General features: G+C 37.7%; 1 protein-coding gene across 1 annotated transcript; it reads right to left on the bottom strand.

Moving 5' to 3' along the window:
- Positions 1–298: 298 nt before the first annotated feature.
- On the bottom strand, positions 299–13,092 carry LOC113041426 (general receptor for phosphoinositides 1-associated scaffold protein-like). Its single transcript, XM_026199932.1, has 8 exons — positions 12,679–13,092; positions 9,184–9,236; positions 8,227–8,281; positions 5,163–5,265; positions 3,337–3,430; positions 2,644–2,710; positions 1,511–1,577; positions 299–939 (listed from the first exon to the last, which is right to left on the bottom strand). The coding sequence occupies exons 1-8, from the start codon at positions 12,886–12,888 to the stop codon at positions 428–430; spliced, it is 1,161 nt and encodes a 386-aa protein (XP_026055717.1). The 5' UTR covers positions 12,889–13,092; the 3' UTR covers positions 299–427.
- Positions 13,093–13,631: the final 539 nt, after the last annotated feature.

The raw sequence follows: 13,631 nt of genomic DNA, 5'->3' as shown, positions 1-13,631 counted from the left end.
TAAACTAGTTAAACGAGTTGACAAAGTGATTAATCCACATTTTTGGATCTGGTTAATGGTTATATTATTTTTTATGGAATTTTCAACAATATTCCAGCAACCAACAGAAATCCACATCTACTTCTCAGCATTTTAGATGAATCTGAATACTTCAAGTCTAAAACTAATATTTAAAGTCTAAAACTAATATTTAAAGTCGCCCAACCAATCTTTAGCTAATGATTTGTATTCAGATTCTTTTGGCACACTTTAATTTATTACCAACTTGACCAAACAGGCTTTTAATTTTTCTCAGAAAACAAGATGAAAACACTGTTTTATCATCACTGGATTCTTTGGTTTATCTTGGCATCCGCTTTTGGTCTTCAGTTTCCTTTTTGCTCCTTTTAAACAGGGAGTCTTTGAATTCTCAGTTCGCTTTTGTTTCTCACAGTTTGCTTTCCTCCTCTTCCAGGGGTCGGTTTAGTCCGGGAATGAATTTCAACAGACTCCGCCTAAAGCTCTTCTGTTTGGGTTTGGGCTTGCGCTGCAGTGTGCTGAACCCTCCGCACTGCTGTTTCTCTCCGTTAGGCACCGAGGATGACGACGGCAGGGCCCTCATGTAACTGCGTGTGCTGGCGCTGCGGGTCAAGGTGGTCTTGGCAGTAGCGAAGAGCTCGCTGGCGGGTCGGATGAGGCGTGGACGGCTGTTTTGAGTCTTCTCTTGGTTTGAGTCGAGCTCGTCGTTGCTGGCGTTGTTGGAACACTCCCCCTGGAAGATGCAGGTTTGGTAGAGTGGGTCATCCTCAGTTGTGGCGGCACTTAGATGGCTGACGCTGCTACTCGTGCTCCCGGTGCCACATAATGCACGCATGGCCGCGGGGCTTGGAGCTCCCAGACTCCCGTATAAACCGGCTGACTCCAGAGACTCATACACAGCCACATCACTCATGACGATGCCTGTGGGATTGAAAACAGATTGCCAAATTAACCTCTGGAAAGGTTTTAAAGGAAAATTACTCCCCATTTTTTTATGCCAAAAATCATTAGGATATTAAGTAAAGATCATTCTCCATGAAGATATTTTTTTTATTCAATTTCCTATGTTAATATTATATATATATATATATATATATATATATATATATATATATTTTTTTTTTTTTTTTTTTTTTTCTCAATATTTATATTTTTTGCACTCTCAGATTACAGATTTTCAATTAGTTTGGCTATATATCTTGGCCAAATAATGTCCTTTCCTAGCAAACAATACATCAATGGAAAGCTTATTTATTCAGCTTTCAGATGGCCCTTACAACTGGTTTCACAGTCCAAGGTCACATATTCTTTTCTTCATTTACCACTCTTGAATTCGTCTATCACAACTTTTTGCAAACAGGAAGTGTTTTGTGTGATAAAAATACATGCAGAAGTGTGCAACTGTCAGGCTGCCAACTTTTAAACATTCCTGAAACAAGCTCATTCAAAGGCCTGGTGTAGTAAAGATGGCTATCATGTGCTAAAAACTCACCATGCACAAGCCGCTGCTCCTGCACCATTAGAGATCTATATTCATCCCATTTCTCATGCAAGGTTTGCTGGAGAGACAAAAAGACACAGTAAGACTCATTTCACGTGTCATTCTACTCATCTGTTCATTTACTTTTTCCCATCATCATCATCATAGAGAAGAGGGAAGTGTGTGGTCAGGGAGGTCAGACAGTTCTCAAGTTCTCTATTGCCACTTCTCCTATCAAACTCATTGCAGTGTCCTTTGTTGTGTGGGTAAATTTTTTATCAACTTAAATCAACCTAGCATGATGAAAAGAACAAAAAGTTGCTTGGTCAGGATACTAATAAACAATTTTTGTATCTATTCTGGTATCTTCTGTTTTTATCCATTTTACTGAATCGCACAATAAAAAGGGATGCACCTATTTTACAATAAACAGATAGCAAAAAGCAGATTATTTTTATGTTATGGCAGACAACAGCTAAATTGACAGCATTAACATTTTATACCATTTCGTCTAAAATGAAAACTAAAACAAACTAAAATATATCGTTTTAAATTCTACAATGAAGTTTAGGCATCACAGCATTATAAGGATATTAATTTTAAGGTTTGCAAAAAATTTAATTTAGCAGTGTTGTTATTTAATTATATACAAACTATATATTTGTAGCAATAGCCAACAATGCACCGTATGGGTTAAAATGATACATTTTTCTTTTATGCCAATATATTCGTTATGTTTCACGAAGACATTTTGTAAATTTCCTACTGTAACTATATAAAAACAGAATTTTGGATAAGTAATATGCATTAAGCCTTTGTGCCAAAACGTATCTCTCAAATACCACAGAAGTGACAACCAAAACGAAACTTTTAACTTTATGGCCTAGGCATCTTCTTTCACATATGAGAATGTCATAAGGAAGGTAAAAATGTGCCTTGCTTCGTTTCGGACGGCGCTATGTCAGCTGTATGTGGTATGTGAGGATTAAGACTGGCCTGTCACTGGAGCAGGTGGGTTTGTGAGAGGAAACAGTCGTGTTCGGCGCTAGTGCTCATGTTCCAGCTGGGCTAACATTACAACGCTTGTAAACGTTTCCGTATGCTTGATTCGAACATGTTGTGTACATGTAGTCCGAGAGATTTACCTTTAGATACTGCAGTCGGGCTTCCAATTCTGCTTTTCGTATCGAGTCACTATAGACGGTTTCTAGACTAGACACAGGAACAAAACAAAGTCACTTCATATTGTGCGGTATTACAATTCAAAGCCTCAATCTATTAAACACAGCAATTTAACAAAGTCAAAGAGCTCTTTAAAACAGACTTAAGACCACAACGTGTCTGAATAGGAGCTTAGTGGTAATCTAAAACTCCCCTTCCCCCAAATGTATATCATTTCAGGACCGTCATTGGTGATCTGGATATGAAGTGGGAACCTCTTTTTAATGGGCTGCCGTAAACTTTCTCATTTACAGCATAACCCCACGCTTAAAAGTGGAAATTACTGGGTTAAAAGCCGTGGGGAGGGAAGGCATGAACTTCTTTGCATTCATGTGGTTCACATCACCAGTCTCAACACTTTATAAATGGAGGTTCATTTTCACTGGCCTTTTATCTTTTATTAAACAGGAAATAAAAGGGGGAAGGAGAGTGTGGTTCCAATCAAGTGATAGCAGATCTAATTTATCAAGCTAATCAAAAAAAAAGACCACATGTACACTTGGAACAATTTAGTTTTAATTTTAACTTTTAAAGCTTATAATTCTACTTTGAGGAAAGAGTGACATTTTGGCTTATTTAGAAAACCAGACATGGTAGAACAGCAAGTATCTACATACCTAATGCTGTTGCCTGATGATTTAATGAGCTGGACGATTTCTTTATGACGAAAGCCTTCCACAGAAGTGTCATTCACGCTGGCAATCGTGTCTCCTACAAATCCAAGAAAAAGAGAGTGTTAAACTGAGAATAGATCTGACTGGAAATTGTATAAGCAACATTTTGTGTCATTTACTGCATTTTGAAACCGGACCCATTTTCTTCCAAGGAGCACAAAAGGAAACTTTTTCAGTGATCACATTCAATTTCATTCTGTTCGTCACAGAAACCTTTTAAACAGCTTCTGAACAGTTGAAATATGATGCACTAACTGCATTGACTACTTTTATGGTGCTTGTTTGGACCTTTTTTGAGCTTGGCATCCACTATCCACTTTCACCATACAGAAAAGAGCAGCGTGAACATTCTGCTAAACATGTTATACAGGTTTAACCATGAATGAACATGAAAAGTGATGGAACAACTTTTTCTCTCCATTATAAGACTCAACTTGGAGGATTTTGGGAAGACATTTCACTAAAGTGTTTTGGGACACTTCTGCTGTAGAGGAGCTGGACTGCGCACATCAATATGTAATGAAAATTCCTTTTCTCCTTGGAGAGATTTGGGTTTTCTTGTCTAAGAACGATGAGGTCATGTGTTTTTGAGAGATAGGCCAAAGACGACAATAGCGCAAAGCATGCAGGGAATGCAGGAAGCGAAACCAACTCCGAGTAGGAGTTCCTCTTTACCGCTGATCTGACATCAGTTTATCTAGGAGCTGTAGTTGTTATATTCTGGACTTTGGAGAAGATCAACTGATCTCAGAACAGAGAAACTGGTATTTTAGATGCAGGACTGTCTATTCTTTTTGAAATTGTAGAAAAGAATGCAGATTCTGCATATAAAAAAATATATGCCAAGTGGTAAGAATTCATAGAAGCCTGAATAGGGCATTATAGGACAATGACAGATGCATTTTTAGGAAAGCATTTGTTCTACAAGTTTCTACAAGGACAAAAACTAGTAGAAAATGCTCATTCAAAATTTGTGGTCAGTAAGTTTTGTTTTTGAAAGAAAATAATAATACAATTTTGAGCAAAGAATTAAAATGAACAACAATTGTCAAAATTAAAGAGAACAAACTGTTAGATTCTAAAACAGAAAATAGTTATTTTAAAATGTTATTTTACTGTATTTTGATCAAATAAATGCAGCCTTGGTGAGCATAAGCAACTTCTTTCAAAACAAATTATTATTATTACTTTTTTTTAGATATTCACAAGGGAACCCTTGGCTCAAAATTATCTTCTAGATTTTTAAATCTTAATGTAACAGCTCCTTTTCATTTATACCAAGTAAAATAATTGTCTCAAGTACAGCAAGAATTTGCTAAAACAAAAAGGAAACAATGTTCAGAAAAAAACCCCCACTGTGTATAAATATGCAGCCCACAAAAAAAAAGCCACAGTGTGACTTGGCAGTATCCGGTTTTACAGTTTGAAAGAGTAAAAATCCATGTACAGTCTACGTGGGTGCTGCTCTGTGATATTTGCTCTTGCTTAAACAGCAGGGCTGCCACTCAACTTTCATTGTGTTGACAGATTGATGAGATATCCAAGTGAGAAAGCAAGCCTTCTAAAATATTACTCCTATTCACACAGACTCATTTTAATACAAAACATGATATTCAAGAGCTAGATGAAGGAAACTGATATTTAGGTTTTAAAATGCAGTTACACACTCCCTGTGACCCTAAGGACCACTCTGAATATTCTAGCCTCTGTGTCAAATGCCGGAATTACTGAGCAAACATAAAGGGTGGTGTTAATGTGAGCAAACTTACCGACTTTAAGGCCTGCAAGTTGGGCAGCACTGTCTTCGTGGACTTTGCAAATAAAGGTGCACATCTCCACGGAGTTCTCACTCTGGTGATGCAGCCCATATGTCTGTAGACAAACAATAAAAAAAAAAAAAAAAACGACTGTAAACAAAGATGTCTCGTCTGCAAGGGTTACATTATTTATAGATCTGTCACCAGATTATACTAAAGTAAACAAAATGAGTCATACGCTCGCAAGGTGTGCCGTTTTCTTGTAAGCTGTGGCTTATTGTTCGACGTAGCATTGCTAAATTGGGTCTAAAAGTGTTTCCACAGTGGATTAACAGCATAATGTGCTCAATGATTAGAATGTTGACTTCACAAAGACTGACTTACAGACTCAATGGCTTAAAGGATGCTGAACGTGAGGGATGGCTCCAGGTGGTTTACTCGCATGCAAACATCCTTGATAAACAAGCCACACCGAAACTGGGCCATTTTTGTTGTCGTTTCGACGTTTGAACTGTAAATGCAGTTCATCACCACTAAACCACACAAAGCCATCTGGATGAGGCACGCAAAAATGTGTGGCCATTCAGCAGTTTACATTTTCGCACCATTTCGGAGTGCTAGCAACAGCTACAGCCAGTTTACTTGGCGTCAAAACCAATTTGACTTCTGTAATGTGGCGGTTTTCAAATAAAAACAATATTCAGTTATTCAATTTAGTCAAAATATTATGTTTGTCAGAAGCAGATTACATTTAATGTATTATTTTATACAAGCTGGATGGATGGATGGATAATATCATACAGTATCAGTAACTCTACACGGGACAAGCGGTTTGCAAAATGGATAGATAATATAATAGATTACATTATAGGACTGAATCATGGATGATGGGTTATATAATACAGTGAAGATTAATACAAAATATCAGCTACTCTATACAAGCAGTTTGCAATATGGGTGGATAATATTACATTTAAATAGTCAATTAGGTAAATGAAAAGTAATTTTCATAGTAGCAATAAAAGCAAATCTCGTCAGTAAAATCCTGTGCAGTTTCTCCACTTCACAATAAAACAACTCAAGTCAGCTGAAAGACTAGCAAATGGACTTCTGTGTAAACTGCTACGGATATAAAGAAGCTAGAACTAATCATAGTGGTTTAAGAGATTTCAGACAGTAAATTCTACGAGTTAAAAACACCGTGCACTTCTACACAGCAAGAGAAGTTTAAAACAGAACAGGAAGACACTTCGTGAGACAGTCAAAATGCAAAACATCAGCTTCGGTTTCCATTCTAAATGTAATCAGTAGCTCATGTCGAAACGCACATGCTGATGATATACTAAAGCCATTTGCATGCTGGTGCCTTATCAGTGGTACGTTGGTTCATGGATGTGTGCAGATTCAAATGAGCATCTGACTTTGCTGTTAGTTTCCTGACGTGCGTGGAGCTTAAATGTTTGCTATGGCGCACCATGTTTTCATCAGTCACCACAGAAACATGCGGTGGCTCCAAGATGCTCTCACGATGTTCACTTTCACAATGAATGACAATTTCTTGAGTGTAACGTGTAGGAACATCTTATTTCAATAGCTTTGAGTGTGGCTGATGGTGCTGCTCACTTCCCATACAGAAACCCAAAGCCGTTGTTGAGGTTAACAGCTTCGTGAGCCGAGGATACTGTTAAACCTCATTCTGTCAAATAGAAAAGGTGAATCTGACGAAACTTTGGATGACTCTTCATAAATGTGGTCTTAATGGAATAGTTTACTCAAAAATTACTCATCATCTACCCCCTTTTGTTGTTACAAACCTCAATGACTGACATCATTCAGTAGAGCGCAAAAAGAGATGTTTCAAAGAACGATCACGCTGCTCTTTAACATTACAATGAAAGTGAATAGGGACTGGGGCTGTCAGCTGCCAAAAAAAAAGCACCAAAAAGCAGTTAATATTTCTTGTGTGCTGTATTGTAAACCTTCTAAAGCTATTCCTTCAGTCAATTTTTTTATGTGGGGAACATACAGCAATTTCAGTGGATATTTAATTAAAAATCTTGCTTGACAGCGAGTCGCCGTTCACTTTCAGTGTATGGAAAATAGCAGCTCTGACGTTCTCTTTAAATTAAACTAAAAAGAGAAAGTCATATGGTTTCAAGTATTATGAGGGTGAGAAAATGTTTAAACACTTTTTCGAGTTGACTGTCCTTTTAAGAAAAACCTCTATAGTGTTAAATACCCATTGCATTATTCAATGGCCTGAGCTCCCAATAAACACTCAAAGAGCAAACAAATTTACAAACATCTCTGAAACGTGAATATTTGTAAAACATAGTTTGGAATCATCTTCCTTCCTCTTCCCACACTCTAACCGCTTCTCAGACATGGAGCGCCTCAGGAGATGCAAAGTACAGACATATTTACATAGTAGATACGGCCAACCGTATCCCCGCTGCTAAGAGACTCTGAAAACAATGTTGTCTACAGCACGCCATCCTAGAAAACTATTTGTTTCTTGATATGTTGCCTCTCATGCGACAGAAACTTGATGTTATGTCCTGTACTAGAGGACAAGGCAGGAAAGGAGGGGTCTCCATCCTGCATCTGAACTATTATACATTACTAAATATAAACTAGCTATCTGGAACATGTGTCAAAACAAATGAAATACTGCTTTGAACAGGGATAAATAATTACAAATGCAGAGTTCATAATCGGTTCCACATTGAGGAACCAGACTTTGATAAAGTGTACACCGTGAACAACAAACTACAGAGAAAACGAGCAGGTTCTCATACTAAGAGGGATTTTTGATTCGGTCACAACTACAACTGGATTACACATGGATAAATCGTAGCTAATAATTGATTCTGTCAAAATTAGGTCAAATAAACACTGGTGTCATTGACTAAACATAACAGCGATTTAACCATGACTGGATCCTTCATCCAAAGTCTTACTTGGATTTAATTACGAGCGGCCCACCCACACGTACAGGCCACCTTAGAAAGATTTTACATTAGTTACCACCACTTCGAAAACCTTGAATGAACTCAGAGTTTTAAATCCCTCTTACCTGGATCTCAAAGCCAAAGGCCTCCTCCTCTTTCTTCATCAGGATCACCGTTTTCCTGAAAGGAAAAACCAAAATAGAAGGGATTCTGTTAATATGCTTCTGCACAGAGACGTCTTAGTAAAGTGTCGTTCTGAATGGTTTGGTCTCAATCTATGACCTTGACTGATGTTCAAAGCTTACAGGAACATGGATGATGAAAGACACAGAGGAAACGCATAATCAACCGCATGATACTGCTGTTTGGAGGATACGCCTGTGTGGCGTAATGGAAAAGGTTTCAAAAAAGGACAAAAAAAAAAACAAACAAAAAAAAAAGATTCTGAGATCAGAACAGCTCATTTTCAAACTATATTTTCAGTGAACTTTCGGTTTCATACAGTTATACAGTCTGTGTTTTTACAGTTCTCAATTACATCAGCCTCAGGGCATGAATGACTATCACATAGGTGCATTTTGAACTGGAGATGACTTCTGTTGGGATTACAGTACTAGTTGTCTACAGTAGTCAATGGAGCAATCTCAGGATTCAAACATGTCCATTATGAATGCCATGACATGACAAGAGTCCTGTGTTTCTGAAAGCACTCACACATCATTAAGCAATCATGAATTATGCATACGATTAAGAATAAAAAGATGCATAGAGTGAAGAAAGAAAGATCGCATCTGACCATCTGGCCGATCCTAATCGTGCTCCCTTTTTATTCACAGACTCATTCAGGCCTCACTGCAATCATTCGGTCCTCCAAAAAGGCCATTCTATATAAATCTATAATTGTGGTTGTTTAAGGGTGGATATTTTTATTCCATGACACCTTGGAAAAAGCGTGAATGACTAGGGTCTGACGTTTTCATAACTGTCACAATAAATAGATGTGTTTTTTAAGGAAGTAACAATGACGCATTCAAACACCAATCAAATCAGTGTAGGCGGAGAACAAGTGGTGGCAATCTTACCTTTGTGGTTCTGGAGTGTGTGAAAGGGGCTTCCACTTTTGCAGCCCACCATTCTGTTTAGCAAGATTGAGAGAGATGAAGGGAAAATAAAAGACAACAAGAGAAGAAGAAGAAAATGAGTGTCTGAGACCTTTGGAATATCTGCTCTTGTGCACTTAGAAATCCCCTCCTGATCAACAGGTCTTTTCCCAAAGTCTGAGTTGTAAGCTGTGCAACGTGTTCATTTCATGATTTTTAACAGCTTGGACGACATTGCAGATATAACCTGAAATGCACGTCTGCCTGCCGGTTTCACTTAACATTTTCTATCAGAGTTTTCTCTGGTTTGGATTCTGATCTTATTTTATCTCTAGACTAGGTATACTTATCTCTGAAATTACCAGAAGGAGATCTAAGATGCAGCCAGGATGGAGAAATACAAGTTCTGTCGTGCTACAACAGCACTGATGATCTGGCTGATTACATTGCAAATCCAACCCAAACATAAGAATTCATTCACGTTACACCCGCACTTACAGACGCCCATTCAATCGGCTGTACCTCAACCCCAACAACTTCAGCTTCCCACAAAGTGCACTTTGTGCACGAACCCTCCAAAGCTAGTAAAACGTTGCCTTTCTTTATTTTCATACACTTTGAGAATTGTCATAGGGTCTCCCTCAATGACTTCATTTATTTCCATGTAACTAGAGGGTCCCTCGGGGCCAGTTGGACGGGGTAGCAAAGTTCTTGGCCACACAATACCCTGTTGTGGCCTGGCATTCACGCAAAGTGTAGGAGTCCAGATACAGAGAGCTGTTCATAAACCTACCCTGCCCTACAATCCAAAAGCCTGCCATGTAGTACTCCACTGCCAGTAAGCTTTGTTTATGACTAATTTCTGCAAATTAAAATACAACATTTAAATGCTGCAGGGTAGTTTTGCATAAACCAGCGGTCATGGAGCCATTGTGTTTGACCTTAAAATGGCAAAAATTGCAGTCATTCTGCCCCAATTCAAATAATTGTAATATTTTCCCCACCATCTAAAAGACCGATTTGTACACAGCAACATAGTCTTAAAGGGACAGTCCACCCAAAAATGAAAAGTGTCATCATTTAGCCTACTCACCCTAAGTGACAAAAAAATTGGATTTTATTGACTTTCAATGCAACATTAAACGAATACAGAAAACTGAATCTACAACAAAACAAAAAAACTAAAACTAAATACTAAAATTAAACTAAAACAAAAAACACTAAAACAAAACACGGAGATAGAAGAAGAGTAAAGAGTAATTAAATTACAGTATTGTCATTTCTCGGTGAGCTATCACTTTAATACTATCAGAGTCATAACACATCTTAGATTTTAGATGTATTGATTGCCACCAGACAGTTACCGGGAAATGGTGGGAAATGATATCATATCAGTCCTATTTGAATTTCAAAAGCCATTTCATTACGCAACTGAACTGACTGTAGTAAATTCAGTTTCGCACCACAAAAGTTATAGATAGACAATCTGGAGGGGGCTTTGCTGCCCTGGACACTTGGTCAGGATCCATAAAACGGCTAGGCTGGCCACACAGGAGGTGGACGGGAAAAGAGCAGGCCCAGGATTCAGCAGGGACACATTTGAGTGGTTTAGTTACTCCTGCGTGTGGGTGGTCCAAAGACAACAGGAAACAATTTACACCATGAGTGACCATGAAACACACTTCAGTGTGTCTAAACCCAAGGGCCAGAACTAAGCAGGCTCACATCTGTACGGTCAAAACCCAAGAGACACTGCTTTTGCCAAAGGGGAGTACATTTTAAAGTTGACCAGCATATTAATGCCTCTCTTTGGATTTGGAAAATCTTAGAAGTAACTTTAGACTACACTGTCTATACTATACATGTCTATAAATAAATAAAATAATTATTATTATTACTATTACTAAGAGCAAAAGAGCATTTTCAGAGGTACATAAGTCAATTAAAAAAGAAAAGTTTTTATAATTTATATGAAAATGCCTTTTCTATGTATTATTTGTTAATATAATTATAATAAATGTTTTTATAAAGTTCCTAATGTTATAATGTTAATAATGTCTCTTCTGATAATGAATGGTTGCCAACTTGCTACTTAAAAGAAAAAAAAAAAAAAAAGTTGAGCATACAACCTTTGACCTTGTGAAAATGTAAACAATTAATATAATTAATTATTTTACCACTGAACAGTAGTAAAATTTGTAACAAATGGGTCAATCTCTACTTTTTGTGGCTTGATATTAATTATCGCCTGTGTTGCATGGAAAATAATGATTCAGAGTCATGCATACATGAACAAGTGTAGCCACTTCTAAATTTCTGCATGACTGCTCACACATATACAGTCAAATGAGCTTCTTCAGAGGAACTGTCACATGCTGATGGTCACAGATGCACACTGATGGACAGGTGTGAATAAGCGCAGGTCAAGAAATTCCTTACATGCCAAGCAAAGTGAGACAACTGCTTGAGCCATTCAATCAGGAACATCATCGTCGTCTAATTGACTACCTAACTGAGTATAGCTACCTTAAACAAGTACCATGCAACAGTGGTTGTTAATCCTGGATTATTGCACATTTGGAATGTCTCATACCCGATTCAGAGCATCAAACAATGAGCTGATGATATGGATCAGGTGTGTTAATAAAAGAAACATCCAAAATATCCAGTTCAAGGCTACTCCAAGACCAGGTTTGAGAAACACTGTCCAATAAAGTTACATCCAATAATGGTGGCATATAAAAGTTAATAAGAGAGCTCAGCTTGTGTGCCTTCAAACTAATCAAACTTGAGTGTTGCATGCAACTGCTGGTTCTAATCAAAGCAAACTCATCACAGGACTGTTATTTCTGTGCTTAATTAAGACCAGACAACACAAAACAATATATTCAAGATGTTGATGCACAGTGGGCAGATATAAAGGAGGTAAAAGTGTAATACATCTTTTAAAGATTTGACTCCAGTAGCTGATATTAGAGTGATGAAGTGCGAGTTCAATTTTAACTCTGTAACATGCTGAGGAAATTACAGCTCAATCTTGCTGAAGAAAAAAACGAATGGTTGCTGGTCTTAAGATAGTATATGATTATTCAGGATCAGGATTTTCTAAACGAGTATGTGCATTCAACATCTTGCCATTGTGATAATTTGCCAGTATTGCTCTAAAAACAGCCTAAACCAGTCTAAGATGGTTTGTTGGTCTTATCTTTGTTTGAGATGGTCTCCCAACCTGACTATCTGAAAATTGCATTTAATACTATCCCAAACACCTTTTTGATCATGGATTGGTTGACTAAGACCAGTAAATCATCTTAGGATGGACTTAATTATTATTTTTTTTCTATAGAAGGGAATCAAAAGTAGATAAATATACTCACATGTTCTGAAATTGTATAACTAAATATGTTTATTAATATTTCGCCATGGTATATGTAAACACAGTCATGAATCTCAGGTTTCAAATGAAATGAATCTAACCTTTTTGAAGTTCCTTGGTAGAGTCCCTCCAGAGTAAGCGAGGGTCTTATAACTATAAACCTCAGAGTTTGAGGGTCCACGATCCACAGTCCCACAGCTGTCCGATTTGGAGGACGTAAAGTAGATCTCCCCACTGTCATGACACAGGGACCCGCTGTCCGGTTCGTTTGAGTTCAGCTTCTTTACGCGTCGGAAAGTCATGTTTTTCATAGTCCGCGTGTCACTCAATATGAAAGCAACAGTATATGAAAGAAAGTAGAGCGAGAGATGAAAAGTACTGAGTGTGGGTGAAAAGTCACCCACTCGCCACCAGCCAGCACTCTGACTTGAACAATAATCCCCAGCTCTAGCTCAGTTTCAGCAGCAGCAGCAGCATCTGCGGACAGACTCGTCGCGTTAGAAACGCACATGTGAAGGAAATACTTTGAAAGAGGGCGGGGCCACACAATTGGCGCGATGCGATTGGTCGTCATGCACAGAAGCGATGTTTTGGCAGGAACCAACGTTGAAGACAACTGAAACTGTTTTGCAGTTATAAATATACTTTTGTACGATCATACGTAGCATTATTTAGAAGTATTATCAGGGTTTAAATACAAAAGCACTAAGCCTATAGTTGTATGTGTTCGACTGCCATGGTCAACAAAGTTTGTACCAGTGAGGGTAAGATTGACTCATTTCGGCGAATCGGTTCTTCAAAACAACAACGGCTTCGAAAATAAATTATTAACCATACGATGTATGACTTTTAAACATTTATTATTATTGTTGTTGTTGTTGTTGTTGTTGTTAGTATTATTATTTAAGCTAATTTGAATTGCCACTAATATTAGTCAATCCTGAACTTTATTTATTTTCTGTATTGTGGATTGTTGAACATTAAATAAAATGCCAATTTATAGGTTTTGTATGTGAGCTGATAAAACCTGAATAAACATATTTCAGGTACATTC

This window comes from Carassius auratus, chromosome 23 (genome assembly GCF_003368295.1).
Source record: "Carassius auratus strain Wakin chromosome 23, ASM336829v1, whole genome shotgun sequence".
Taxonomy (NCBI): Eukaryota; Metazoa; Chordata; class Actinopteri; order Cypriniformes; family Cyprinidae; genus Carassius; species Carassius auratus.
The sequence above is the reverse complement of the archived record's forward strand: the minus strand, read 5'-3'. Positions and strand labels throughout refer to the sequence as shown.

Excerpts from the sequence above, each read along its gene's own strand:
- LOC113041426 (XM_026199932.1), bottom strand. The coding sequence starts at position 12,888 with ATGAAAAACATGACTTTCCGACGCGTAAAGAAGCTGAACTCAAACGAA. Across the intron at positions 9,237-12,678 it reads TACCAAGGAACTTCAAAAAG|AATGGTGGGCTGCAAAAGTG; the intron begins GTTAGATTCATT and ends CTTGCTAAACAG. Across the intron at positions 5,266-8,226 it reads CCTTTGGCTTTGAGATCCAG|ACATATGGGCTGCATCACCA; the intron begins GTAAGAGGGATT and ends GTTTGTCTACAG.